Source organism: Penaeus monodon, chromosome 40, assembly GCF_015228065.2.
Source record: "Penaeus monodon isolate SGIC_2016 chromosome 40, NSTDA_Pmon_1, whole genome shotgun sequence".
NCBI classification, from domain to species: domain Eukaryota; kingdom Metazoa; phylum Arthropoda; class Malacostraca; order Decapoda; family Penaeidae; genus Penaeus; species Penaeus monodon.
The window spans coordinates 10260781-10276269 of record NC_051425.1 but is presented as its reverse complement, the minus strand read 5'-3'; the positions used below and the strand labels follow the sequence as shown (position 1 = coordinate 10276269).

Sequence of the window (15489 nt, the reverse complement as noted above, 5' to 3'; positions counted from 1 at the left end):
TGTGTGAGAGTGAGTGTGCGTGTGTGAAAATGAATGAGTGTGTGAGTGTGTGTGTGGTGTCTGTGTGTGGTGTGGTGTGTGTGTGTGGTGTGTGTGTGTGTGTGTGCGTGTGCGTGTGCGTGTGCGTGGGGCATGTGCGTGTGTGTGTGAGTGAGTGGGGCATGCGTGTGTGAGAGTGAGTGTTCGTGTGTGAAACAAATGACTGAGTGTGAGTGTGAGTGTGAGTGTGAGTGTGAGTGTGAGTGTGAGTGTGTGTGTGTGGAGTATGCGAATGTACATGTGTGGCGTTGTGCAGGTTGTGAGTGTCGTGAGTGAGTTGTGTCAGTGTGTGTGAGTGTGTTTGCGTGTGTCAGTATGTGTGTGTGTGGGGGGGGGGGGGGAATGTGCATTAGTGCTTTCAGTATGAATACCAAGTAAGTGGATCTTTCATGAGTGGCTTTTACTTTCATCTAAATATTCATATTTACCTTGCTTGTGATGAATAAATCTTCACGTTTTACAGTGCCATCAGCAATCTTTGCTTTAATAGCTTCTCCAACTTCAGGTTCGTTGCCATAAATAAGGGCACAGTCAAGATGGCGATATCCACAAGAAATAGCATCCTTAACAGCCTGCATTACTTCTCCAGGTTTTGACTGCAACAACATCAGAAATAATTACTAATACACCAATATTGATTTAAATGGCATTTAAACTACACCTGGTTAAAATAGACAAGAAGTATTTTTCCACAATACATAGTCAGAAAGTGGTCACTTGATTTTTTGAGAAACAAGTTATCATCTGCACTACTACTTCTAATACTACTATTAATAATAATATAAAGATATTTATCAACACTAAAATTTCTATTACCATTATCTTTATTGTTATCATCATTATTAATATCCCTTTTATCATCATATATCACCACTTTATCTTTATCATCTTTAATCATCATCAGCATCAACCTCATTATCACCTTTTTTATCATTATAGTGATGTTTAAACATTTACAGGGGCCATTTATGTATAAAAAAAACAGCATAAAGCAAAACCCCCAATTGGCAATGTTATTCCTAGTGTCAATGAAAAGGAAGTAATATTTTAGGAGACACCCGAAACTGTGCCAAAGGCAAGGCTAACAAACCCACATTATCCCACTGGTATGACTAAGCTTGCATGCCACCCTGGCAATTTATTTTTAAATAAGGAACCAGGCCAAGCGCTATTTGGCTAGAATATACATTTTTGGAGATTTAATGCTCAGAGTATGTTCCTCACTACAACAGTAGAAAATGTATTGTGTTTCCTTTTTTCTATGATACCTGGGTTACAGCATAGTTTGACTCTTGAAATCTCACCTTGGTATGCTGAGACCACCTTAATTATAACAGAGAGGTTTGAATTAACCCTTGAAAGTTATTTTAGGGTTATCTTCAAAGAATGAGTATCATATTGTATAAGTGTATAACTGTAAATAATTTAACTGTAATATCATATAGTGAAGATATTCTTATGCAATTTTGGAAGAGATAAACTAAAAACAACAATTTGATGTTGTTATATGATAACTAAATGGTATTTTGTTTTATACATTTTAATTAGATCTCATAACACATATCTGATTATTCTTGCACTTATATTTGTTTAATTTTTTCAACAATTTGGGGAATTATGGACCTGTCAAAAATAATCCCCTAACAACACATAAGATATCTTATAAAATACCTTCTTTCTTGCTCCGAGTGTTTATTTTGATAAATGCTTTCTCATAATTATATATTGATTTTTGCTATGAAATAAACTGAATAAAATTTTAGACATATGCTAACAATTAGATGCTACACAACAGAACACTTTTGGTCTTAAATGATCAATCATGGACAACTTTACAAATCCTTCTACATACAAAAAATAATATATCAATAAAAAATCCCTGAAAGATGATGGGGAGGCAAATTTGTACATTAATTTCCTTTATAAATTTTTTCCTAGCATATCTTCTTTTGATTTGAGTCATTTGCACCCATTCTTCAGTAATTTCTTAGTTTCACACATACATCCAACCTTGTAATTATCTTTTCTTCGTTTTGATTACTGAGAGTGTAATATGCATGAATGTGTTGTTTTCCTTCAAAAATGATGTAAGTAAAATTATTGGTAATTGTTTAAGAACTGACCTCATCCCTCTGTAAATAAGGGTAATTTTTTTGTTTCACACAGCCATCGAATCTTGCAATTATCATTTCTAGTTTCAACTATTCACGGTGTGAAAAGCTTGGTCTGTTGTTGTTTTCCATTGCAAATAAAGGTATTGGTAACTAACCTTTACCCCTCCTGAGATGATGCACCTATTACTCCAGCTACCACAAAAATTGTCGTATGAATCAAAACTTTCCTAACCCAGGGAATTCACTCCTAGACCTCTACCTGTTCCTAGCCAATATTAGCATGTCATTCTGTAAATCCATACCAAACAATAAAATAGGAAATAACTGACTTTCATAAGCACATAATACTTACAAACTACTTGGCATGTCACAGTAATGAGTTATGCGGTCAGTTTACTATTCAAGATCGCGAAGTAACCATGCAGAGCGACTTAGAAAAAATTGCTTTGCAAAGTCTAAATGCTTCTTATAGCCACAATATGAGTACACCATATTTTGTTTACTTTTATTGTGTTAATTATATCATACAGCATGGGAATATGTATATACAGTATGCAGTTTAACCAATAATTGTAAAGAACTGTATAAATAAATCTTAAAACATGCAATGGAAGTATAACATTAAAAGAACATGTTAAATGCATAAATGAGGAAAAGCAGACACTAATAATTACAAAAATATCTTTCTGACAAGCAGTTATGCAGACATTCCAGATTTTATTCTCACAATGCAAACAAGACAAGTTAAAATTGGGCAATCCTCTCTGTTCTTTTACATATAGCACCTTTAGGAAGCATTTACACATATGTCATCATAAAAGAACTTTGTCTTGGTTTGCATCTTCTATCATTTCATACTGGTTTTATTACTCAAGTATGCCACTACCTCCAACTACCTTGTGCTTTACCATGACTTACGTATTTTTAAGTGTCAGCAGAGGTCAACAAAGGGATGCACCTGTTCCTCCTGGCTGTGGCTCCAGACAAATAAAGGTAAAGCCTTGGGGTCCTGGGGTTAATTGTGAATTACCTGTGCAACAGGTAAATACCTCAACACAGGGTGGGTTAAGTAGCATAAAGAAGATTTATACTAAGAATAGCTAATTCTTTTTAAATATGTATTTTGTGTTCACGAGTTTACAGATGATAAAACAGGTAAAACAGACTTATATACAGTAAATATATTGCAATAATACATAAAACAATGAAAGAAAATCATTAAAATCATCTCAAGAAACTATACATAAACGCCCGCCAACATTGAAAATCTATGGCTCGACATGACATTTCAAAAAAGTCTACAGGAAGATCTAACCGCTTTCATTAAAATCTACAGAAGTGCACATCATTGTCAAGCTGTGAAGCCACGTAACTCATTTCTGTGATCTATAAAGTAGTCAATGTATTACTACACATTTGTGAGAATGATTATTTTGTAATTACCAGCATTTGTTTTTCCAAATTCATTTTGCACATGCACGTTTTGCCATCGGGAGGTTGACAGTCATGAGATGCCATTCATTGGGAAACACCAGTGAGAAATGTTTCATTTTAGGTGTTGCATCAATTCCTTGTCATTTTTAAAGCATTATAGTGGATATACAGAACAAAAAGACATTAATATCCATCTCAACCTGGTATGTGTCCATCAAGTGCCCCAAATGCCAAAAAAAGATTAGAAACCAAGGAATTCTAACCATAGAGGAAAGCGAAGTAAAGTTCCACTTTTCGCTATATAAAGTTATGTGGTTTACCCTGAGGTCCAGGGAGCAGAGCCTCCTGGCTAGGGAATATATAAGTTTGAATTTTCTTAAGCCACAGGGGCTCGGGCATAGCACCCTGGTAGGCTTAGCCCCCTGGCAAGGCTTATATATTACTACAGGGGTCCAGGGGCAGAGCCCCTTGGCTTTGGAAAATACAAATCGTCTTATATAAATCCCAAAGGGTTAAGGTTAGGTTGGTTTACTGGTTAGGATGCATTGTACAATTACCATGGGGGATGGGGATTATGTGAAATCCTGTAGATTAAGTTAAGTAAGTTTATTTACCACCTTGGCTATCTGCTCAGGTGTGGGCAAACATGATTACAGTTTTATATATATCTGACATAGTACAGTAGTCTATGACTAATGTAATTGTACATGGTAAAATATAAATATATATCATACATCATACAAAAAAATATTACTTTCATATGCTTTTGCCACTGTGTTTACATAGCACAGTTATTTGTTTAAGGCAGTTTTACATAGTTAATTTAGAATATAGTAGAGTATATCTTCCAATGTATTAGATGAAATTAAATATTAACCCTTTCCCGATGAGTAGTATTCATAGTGGCCCGGGCCTCGCTGCCAGGGGCTTATATCATCATCCTAGCATGCGCGAACCGCTCATGCCCAATACCAGCATCCCTTGCCTTTTCTTCGTAATACTAAGAGCCTATGTTGTATTTTCAATATTATTATTTTCTAAGGTCTCTATTTGCCATATTTCTGATAAATCAAGACTGTAGGACATTTTTGTTATATAGACTCCATAGTTGATCATAATTCGCTCTATAGTCTGAATAAAATAAGCAGTGTATGGCATCATGGAGTTGAAACCATAGGTTTTGTTGTATTTTTTTTTTTTTTTGCATTTTTTTTTCAAGTTATTTTATAAGATAACTTTAGTTTCACCAGGTTTATATTATAGCATCACTTCCATATAGATATACTTTTACGTTCAGTGTTTTTATAAATACATGATTTTTTTTTTTTTTTTTTCAAAACTACATATCGGTATTTTCAAGTGGTTTAACATCATCACTTCATGAATACTATATAATATCTCTGGCCAATGTAGTCAATTACCGGTGTAATTTTTTTTACGTTAACCTCGGAAGCCCAAGAACCCTTTTTTTGAAATGCTAGTATAAGAAAAATGAAAAAGTGTTAAAAAACTACTAAATCATATTTTCAGTGGCAAAAAAATATTATTTTGCCGTAATTGTAAAAAAAAAAAAAAAACTCATGGCATGGCCATACATACACCATGGCATGTACGTACATGCCCCCAGCAGATAGTCCAGGCATACCATGGCATGTACCTACATGCCATCCGTCGGGAAAGGGTTAACATAGTTCTTTATAGCTCATGTTAAGTTGTCTGAAAGGCTGTATCACATGACATTCCAAGATATAGTGTTTAAGTGTTCGCTTGTTCTCTTTGTTACACATTCTACATCTAGATTCAACTACATTTCTTGCACTGTGCAGTTGGCAGTACATTTTCTAACCTAATTGTATTCTGGCAATAACCACATCACATTGTCTGGTTTGACTTCAGTGCTACCCATAGGAAGGCTTGCTATCTCTGTACTGATCGTAGTGCCTTACAGTACAGATTTCAGGCCTTTGAGTGTTCATCAGATTCTTTCTTATGAGAACTTTTCAATATATGTGCAACCCTGGCAAGAGGCATCCCAAGATCTATATTCACAATATCTTTGCTGCCGGCTTCCTTCGCCAGTTTGTCAATGTGGTCGTGCTTGCGTACGCCAACATGAGATGGCATCCATACAAATTGAATCTTGAGATTGCGCTCTATTGCATAATTTATGTTACACTTAATGCAACTCACAATTTCCTTATTGCCACCTGCTTTGAAAGAACTTAATGTCCAAAGAGCACTTTGAGAGTCACAGAAAACTACTCCAGAACCAATCTTTCCCAGAGTTTCTTCTCTAGGGAAAGGATCAGGTTTGCATCATTTACATTCACCCTGAGATATTTATACTTATGACATGTCAAGCTCCTGTTGATTTTTACCAAACATTGGGTTTGATTCCCGTAGTTTTTCAAAAATTAGTGTGTAGGTCCGTAGACTTCCAAAGATGGCAAGGACATCCACAGAGTTCATTAGCTGACGTATATATACTGACAACATACTAATGTATCTATACACACACACAAATGCACAAACTGCTGTTGTTGAGGTTTGTGGAGTTAAGAGTTTCTAGCTTCTGTATTTCGTTACCAGAGGTGATCACTATGTTTTACTTACATTTATATAATTGTATTGTTTTACTTTTCATGCTATACAACTATTTTTGTGCTACTCCGGTATACATATTTATATTACCTTAAATCTATTGCAGTAGAAAGGATATTTGTGCAGTCGCACACTGTAGGCGGTATAGTTTTCAGTTTCACAAAAGTTAGAGTAATAAGGATTTAATCTCAGGGGTGCAGTCACATTATCAACATTACCAATGCTTTCATATATATCGTGGAAAATAACAAGAAATTCCAGCACATTTCAACACTAATGGTTGACAAAAGTAATAATTGCAGATTGGGTGTGTGAAAACAAAAAATGGTATTCTTTCTAAAAATGTAATTCAACGTTCACGAGTTTGTTTGACGATAATCAGTGACGATTATAGGTATACTACAGATGTATACCATTTTTGATTGGTGGAACTCACATATTCAACCAACAGTCTTGAATTGATAAGTCCCGATAGTAGGGGAGAGCATGAAGTATATCAGGGAAATTATGGGGTAAAACAGGCTTAAATACAGTAAATATAAGCAATAATGCATAATACAATGAAAGAAAATCGTTAAAATCAGCTCAGAAACTCTACGGAAACGCCCGCCAACGTTGAAAGTCTACAGCCCAACATGCCACGTTTCAAAAAATCTACGGCTTGGAACGCCATCTTCCAAAAAGTGTACGGGAACACTCGCTCGCTTTCATTAAAATCTACGAAAAGCACATCATTATCAAGCTGTGAAGCCATGTTTTATACATATGTGTATACAAAACGTTGTAACCAAGCAACCTTATCTAACCCCTATCAGGGCTCCGTCCCCGGACCCCCCTATCAGGGTATTTACCTATCAGGGCTCCGCCCCCGGACCCCCCTATCAGGGTATTTACCTATCAGGGCTCCGCCCCCGGACCCCCAATCGGGGTATTTACCTATCGGGGGCTCTGCTCCCGACCCCCCCACATCTGGGTATTTACCTATAGGGGCTCTGCCCCCCGGACAAAATTTATTCACAATTAGCCCCTGGACCCCAAGGCTTTACCTTTACTTATCTGGAGGAAAGAGCTGAGTCACAGCAGGAGAAAAGGGTGCATCTGCTTGTTGGTCGCGGTGAAGCCGGAACACACTTCTTACACTGTAGCATATTGTTTAGTACACCGTGATGTACAAGATACTCAAAATATTAAAATCTACGGAAAAGCATATCATTATCAAGCTGTGAAGCCACGTTTATACATATGTATATACAAACCAAGCAACCTTACCTAACCCTCTATCAGGGGCTCCGCCCCCAGACCCCCTATCAGGGTATTTACCTATCGGGGCTCCGCCCCCGACCCCCCATCGGGGTATTTACCTATAGGGGGCTCTGCCCCCGACCCCCCATTGGGGTATTTACCTATGGCAAAATTTACTCACAATTAGCCCCCTGGACCCCAAGTTTTACCTTTATTTATCTGGAGGAAAGAGCTGAGCCACAGCCAGGAGAAAAGGTGCACCTGCTTGTTGGTCGGGTGAAGCCGGCACACACTTATTACACTGTAGCGTATTGTTTAGTACACACCGTGATGTACAAGATACTCAAACACAATCGGGGTTTCTCACGACTTTGATTGAGTATGATATTGTTCCCGGTGTCACAATCTGCACAAGGTTTCTTTGCACAATTTTTCACGTCTTTCACCGTGGCCATGTTTCACAGAAGTGTCAACTAGGCCGCCGGGCCATATGGCCACGCCCTCTGGCAAACAAGACGTGTCAGGAAAAGAATCACGCCATGTTTGGTACATAAAATGTTTAACACTGCAATAGGAAATTCAAATTATATTGATAAAATGTATGCAATAAGGAATTTTAACATGCAAAGGTATGAAATATGATAGTGTATTATTGATAAATATATATAGAGGACATACTAATGTTTCCACATGCACTTACGACACACACGCTGTTGTTGTTGTTTATGTTTGTGGACTTTGAAAAAAAAAACTAAGATCGTGTTTTCTACCTTCGATATTTCTATTACCAGAGATGAGCGCTCTGTTTTATTTACATTTTTGTAATTGTGTTGTTTTGCTCTTCATACCATTACTAACCTTTTTTGATACTCTGAATACATTTTTTATAGATTTTCCCAAAATTACGGGCTTTAACTTGTAATCATTGTTCAAAATACCCAATGTATAGGGGACCTTTCAACCCTCTTTAAAAAAAAAAGGTCTCATAATTTTAACTTGTTTTAATAAATATCAGACCTAAAAGATCAGTTTTTGAAAAATGTGTTTTTGCGATATTCCAGAGACCAGAATAAAACATTCCAAATTTGGAGATCCTATCAAAAAGAAGGATGTCTTGGGCAAAGGCCGGGCCCTTCTTGCCGGGCTTTCAGCCACAATAACAGCTTCTTCTTCTTCTTCTTTATAGGGTTTTAGACTTTTGAAGTCTATATTCCCTGGATCTTTGTTTCTTGGTTCTTCTTTGTTGATTGGAGTTTTTTATAAAATGTCTATTATTTTTATCTTTGTAGGAAGATCTTGAAATGTCTTAATATGTAGTATTTCTTAGCTGATGAGAAATTCTTCACCTGTTTTTAAAAAGAGACTATTTGGATTATTTATATTAATTCTTTTTAATGTTCATATAATTTCATTCTATGCGAGTTAAATCTTGGGCTTTGGGGAGTTTTTGGGTGTTCTATGGTTTCTGCTTCAGTTGGGCCCATCTCCCAAGTTGGGTCTGTCTCCATTTTTATTTTTATAAAGATGTTGTTTTCAATTTTGTGTGTTTTGTTTTTTTCGTGATAAACAACATCTACTTTTCTGTTTTTTATCTTGACCATTCATTGGTTTGTTATCTTTGATATAATATTTTTTGTGTTTAGAATTTTATCATTGTTTCTTCCCATGTTTTTCTGTTTTTTATTTTTTATCTCTTTTTATTAGATTGTTAATGTCTTTTGTTATGGCAGGGAATTTTTAATTCATGTGCTTTTTTTGGCAGCTTGATCTGCTATTTCATTGCCTCTAATGCCTTTATGTGAGGGTATCCATTGTAATATGATATTCTTTTTTTGTTTTTACTAATGTGAGTATTGATTGTTGTATATCGTATGTGATTTGTTTATGTTTTGGGTCTGTGATTTACTTGTAGTGCTGAAAAGGAGTCTGTGAAGATTACTTGTTTGCTATTTTGCTATTTTGAATGTAATGCAATCCTTGTTTTATTGCAAATAACCAGATTGTTGTTATGTTAGCATTTTGAATAAATATTGCTGCTGAGACTAAATTTGGTTATATTATTTTGATCCATCTGTGAAATTTTTGTTGTTGCCAATATGTTATATTTTCTAACATCAGAAACTGTTTTTTAATCATTTGTTCTGAAAGGTCTTTTGATGTGCTATTATAAACGGAGTTCTTACATGTTGTGAGATATCATACCATGGTGGTACTGGGGTGATGTTCTGTAAATATATTTGTTGCTATATTTTGTTTTAATTGTTTACAGGTTTCTATGGCTCTGTAAGTTTAAAAATATTTTTTTATCTTTTGTTTAGATTAATTCTTTGATATTATTTATTACTATTTGCTTTTTTTGTTGTTATCTGGTTTCTCTAATCTTTTGTTAGTTGTATACTTTCTATTTCCTTTTTTCTTATTTCTATTGGGATATTTTTAGTTAATGTTTGAAGGGATACTATTTGGGGGGGATCTAAAGCAACCTGTTTTCTATCCTTAGTGCTAGATTTTGTTATTCTTCTATTTTTTTAATTCTGTATTTTTTGCATTCCATAAACTGATATTCCATATTCTATTTTAGGTTTGATGTATATGTTATAAAATTTTTAAGTGGGGTTTTCTTTATTTGCACCCATGTGTAGAGGATAGTTTTTTCATGATATCTATCCTTTTTTAAAGATATTTTTACATTTTCATATGGTCTCTCCAGTTTAGTCTTGATGAAGGGCAAATCTAAATCCTAAAATTATCATGTTTGTTTGTGAAATCCATTTCTTCATTGTCTATTTTATGTTGGTATATTTTATCTTTTGTGTGTAAACACATTATTTTGCTTTTTGTTAAGTTTATTTTTTAGATCCCATGTGGTTGCCCATTCTTTAAGATGTCTTAAAGCTCTTTCTAGATTAATTGTTGCTTCGGTTAATCTTTTTTTGTGGTTATTAGCGTTATGTCATCTGCGTATATTATTTTATTTACATTTCCTGGTAATTTTAGATCTGTTATCCTTATATTTAATAATGTTGGGCTTTATTGGGGAGCCCTGAGGTACCCCACTTGACATTTTTCCTTTGTTAGATATTTCTTCACCTATTTTTATTTGAAAAGTTTTTTTCTTTAAAAATTGTAGATCCATTTTATGAAATACCATTAATTCCTAATTTTTACATTTAGTTAGTAGTGCATCGTGGTTACGGTGTCAAAAGCTTTTTCTAAGTCTATACAGGCTAAAAATGCATATTTTTATTTTTAAATGCTTATTTAAAGTGTGCATCTATTATTTGTAGTGCTTCTATTGTACTTTTATTTGTCTAAAAACCCGTAAGATCTTCATCTAGTTTTTTTATTTACTTCTAACCACCAATTTATTCTCTTTGTTATTATAATTTTCGAAATTTTTTCCCCGTGTTGCTATTCTATAAGATTTTGTCTCTGATGGATTTTTGCCTGGTATGTTTATTGGATTTATTATTAAAAATTTTTAAATTCTTGTGGATATTCTCCTTTATTCCAGTAGCGTTTATTGTTTTTAAAATTTTTGTTTTTATTATTCTTTCTGGAGCATTTTTGTAAATTCATATGGTATTTCATCAGGGCCGTAGCTTTATTTCTTTTAGTGCTTTTTATGGCCGATGTCAACTCATTGATCTCTATTTCATTATTTAATTCTACATTATTTGGGATATTCAATATTCTTTCTCTTTCTTCTCAGTCCAATTTTTTTTTTTTTTTTTTTATTTACTGTATTTTCATATTATTTTTTGAATATTAATTTTTTTGGTATCCAGATACTGGGAGGTCATTCTCTATTAAGGGAAAATTAGTTATAATTTTTTTTCCCTGTTATTTTTTTTCAAAGTTCCAGATTTTTCGAGGGAGTTTTTAAAGTCTAATGAGTTAAAAAATTTTTCCCAAGATTCTCTTTTCTTTTTTTCTATTATTTGCCTTGTTTTTTATTACTATAATTTATAATCTTTTTTGATTTTCTTTATTTGGTTTTTTTCCTCCATTTATTAAAAGCTCTGTTTCTTAATTTTATTATTTCATTACATTTATCATTCCACCATGGTTTAATTGGTTTGTCTCTCTTGTTTTTCCCTTTTCAAATTTAAAACATTTTAATCCTGTATCTTTTAAGAGGTTAATTATTTATTTATTGAGTTTATGTTTACTATATCTTTATCCAATAATTCTCTTTGAAATTTATTCCAACCCTCTTCTGTATAACTCCATTTGTTTTCTTTAGAGTGAGTTGTTTTTATTAGATTGTTATCTTTTTAATTATTGGAAGGTGGTCACTTCCTAGGGTAGGGCCTGCTTCTACTTCTAAAGGGGGTTAATGATGGGGTTGCAATTACCAGGTCTATTGTTGTCTCTTTTGCCCCTTTGGGTCATTCTTGTTGTCAGCCAGGTGGTGTTAATAAAATTATATTTTTATGATTAGTGATTTCAAATATACTTTTGCCTGCTTGTTAGCTTTTCTTGTTTTCCCACTTTTGGATTCCAACTACTATGATGGGCGTTAAAATCTCCTATGATATTTTAGGATCTTCTACCTGTTTTTTGTAATACTCTAATTCTTCTTTTTTAGATTGTTGCAGGGGTTGTACATCAAAGTATGTTTAGCCATCTGTTTTTAGTTACTTTTATTCCTGTTGTTTCTAATCTATTTTTGAATCCATCATTTAAATCTAAGACTTTATATTGATTTTTTTTTTATACAGAATGCTAGGCCTCCTATTTGATCTGTCCTATCTTTTCTAATTACTTGATGTTTTGCAAAGTGAATTTATCTTTAAATTTTAGACATGTTTCACAAATGCCTACTATTTCTGGCTGTTCGTTGTTTATCAAGTAATTTATTTCCGTCTTTTTGTTCTGAATTGATCTTGTATTCCGCAAGATTATTTTATTCCTAAAGTGTTTTTATTAAATTCTTAAATATTAGCATTATTTCTTTTTTTGTATCTGTGATAATTTCTAGGAATGATTTATCTGAGTTCATATGGTTAGTTAAATTTGTGATTATGTTGACCACTTCCCTTTTTTGTCTCTATCCATGAGAAAAAAAACTTCTATCTTTTTTTTTACTTTTTGTGTTTTCATTTCTTTAATTGGGGTTGGTAACGTCCATGCTACAGGAGAATCATTTTGGGGGTTAAGAGTTTAGTGAGTGTATGGTTTGGGTCGTTTTGTTTTTCCCTTGGGGTTTTTTTTGTCTTTTTGTCTTGTTTGTTCTGGTGTGTGTGCGCTATGACATTATGTTTTTTTATTTGTATTTTGTTTTTCTTTTCTTTTGGTGTTTCTTTGTTCTAATGTTAAGTTCTGAGATTGGTTTAATGTTTGGCAAATGTTATTGGAATAGTCTGTTCTGTTGTTTGTGGGTTTGTCTTGTTTTTAACTTGCTGTTTGTTTATGTAGTATTTGAGTTCTGGTTATCTACTGGTGTTCTTGGTGTGGTTTCACTTTCAAATTCCTTTTATATTGATTTTAGTTCTTGGAACTGTTTCTTTATTTCTAGATTGTTTGGTGTTATGTTTTTAGTGTTTATTTTTGTGCTTCTCTGTGTATTTTGCATGTATTAGTGTTAGGGCAGTAGAAACAATGTTCTGTATTTGTACAATCTTTGTAACTATGATCAAATTGACTGCATTTACTACATTTTTTTTTATTTTTACATGTCATTATCCTATGGCCATATCTAAGACAGTTAAAACATTTGGGTATTGGGAAAGTGTATTGGTTAACTGTATAGGAGGTATGCCCTATTGCAACTTTTTCTGCTAGGGGGGCCTTTAAATGTTAATCTTAATGATTTTGTTTCTATTCATTTGTGTTCAGCTTCTTTATCTTTATTGATTCTTTTTATTCTTATTACCTCTATTATTTCTGAATTCCCAGTTTTTGAATTTGGTTGAGAGGTCTTAATTTTTTTGTCTTTGACTTCAAACCATATTGCCTTTCCAATACCCAGTACTCTTAAGGAGTCTTCAATTATATATTTTTGGAATTCAGATTGTTTATTGATTTCGTTAGTTTTATGGGATTATTGAAGTTTGAAGATTTTGTTTCCTCTGTTAAGCTTATTATGATAACATTAGGGTTATCTTGCCTGTTAATTGTTTGGGTCTTCGGGTGTGATCGTTGTGCTTCCACGCTGTTCCTGCCGGTTTCGTGTTTTCTTGGATGCTTGGGATTTGGATCTTGTTCGCTGTCACTGTTTTCTCTTGTCTTCTATTTGATTGGGAATCGTAAATCATTTCATTTTGAGTTCCAGGTTTTTCTCCTGGTTCTGGATTAAGTTCAGTGTCCATTAATTAGCCTTATGTTCACTGCACTCAAAGTATTAAGGTTAGTTTAGATGCTCTCTCCGTGAAGGTTCGAACGGTTCTCTGATAACAGCTTCTTTCAAGGGTACCGCCAATTGACAGAACAAATATACTAAATAATGACTAAAGGGTGTTCTAAATCTACTCGCTCCGCGGGCTTTACCTGTCACTTTCTAAACTTGTGCACTCCTAATTTAATTTAATGTATGGGCATTTACCCGACACTATTGGAACTTGTTATTCATGGACATTGAAAACAGCACCCTAAAATAATATACATTACCTTCCAAGTACCAAGGCCAAAAACTGGAACTTTTGTATCCATTGTTAAAAGTAAGCGTTGGGTTTTGATCTGCCATCAAAAAAGCCCTGAAAAACCCTTCTTGTTCACCGAAGAGAAGCGTGTTACTATGTTTGCAACCAGGATGCTGTGCTTCCGTGGCACGACCCCGCCGTTCTCTAAACTGGTGGGAAAGAAAACGGATATAATAATACTATTGAACCATATTCTATTATAAACCGCTGAATATTAGTTATCGGTATCCTTTTTCCTAATAATAATCGAAAACAGCAAAATTTATATTATTGAAGTGAAAACTCTCAATTAATATATAACCGTTGTCGAGTTCTCACTATACATTACTGGTCGTACTCTATGTAAAGTGTTTGTAATTATATCTTTATCATAATCACCATCATCAGTATTTTTTTTCCTCCTTGAATATATTTTTAGTATCCTGTTATCAGCAGTTATTATCAACTACACCCTTATATTGTCACTATATTGTTGTTGTTATCATCCTTATCGTATCAACATCATTATTATTACCATTTTTCTAATTAACACCATTAGAATAGCTACTACAGCAATTTCTAATTATCCATCTATCTGTCTTAATGTCTACTTATCGTATGGCACTATCTACTTACCATTTATATGTCTTGAATACGTTTCTTCTTTTTCATTCGTTCTCATTTTCCTTTCCTCTTCTTTCCATTTCTCCTTCTTCTGTCTATTATCAGTTTTTTTCCCTTTTTCCCTCTCTTTTTTCTTTTTCATTTATTCCTTTCCTTACTTAATTTTAATTTTCTCCCCGAGCGTTTCTCATTTTCTTTTGTTTTGCCTAATTATTTCCATCATTAATTCTTTCATTGCCATGATTAATTTTACTGTTTGCTGTCGTTGTTGTTCTTGCTACTTATTAGTATTATCATTATTATTGTTATCATTATTATTTTTCATTATTTTTTATTATTATTATTATTATTATTATTATTATTTGATTATGATATGATTATGATTATGATTTTATTATTATTTTTATTTTTTATTATTTTATTATTATTATTATTGATGCAATTACTTTATTATAATTGTTGCAATTTTCATCCCCTGTTGGGAATCATTACTATTATTGTTGTTGTTTAAATTTTCATAATTGCACTTTTATTGTAGTTTTTGTTCTCATTTTTGTGTAATCAAAAATTGTTATTTTTTTTTATCATTGCCTCATTATCATTATCAACACTTTCGTTATTACTATGAACATTATGTTAGGCTGGGTTGCCCTTTAAAAACCCTTCTCGTATTACTTTACTCTCGTGATCAATCAACGTTATTCAGGTAATTTAAATATTTTGATCGTTGAGACCAAACAATTGGCAACATTTTGCCCCAGTATTCATTACTGTCTGTAAAATTCGTAAATAAATTACTTTTTTTAGTAATT

The 15489-nt window shown here is 33.4% G+C and overlaps 1 protein-coding gene across 1 annotated transcript; it reads right to left on the bottom strand.

Annotated features, from left to right (window-relative positions):
* Positions 1-443: 443 nt before the first annotated feature.
* LOC119597919 (aldo-keto reductase family 1 member B7-like) lies at positions 444-14134 on the bottom strand. The gene is made up of 2 exons (XM_037947585.1): positions 14043-14134; positions 444-635 (listed from the first exon to the last, which is right to left on the bottom strand). Exons 1-2 carry the CDS (start codon positions 14082-14084, stop codon positions 450-452), a joined length of 228 nt encoding a protein of 75 aa, XP_037803513.1. The 5' UTR covers positions 14085-14134; the 3' UTR covers positions 444-449.
* Positions 14135-15489: the final 1355 nt, after the last annotated feature.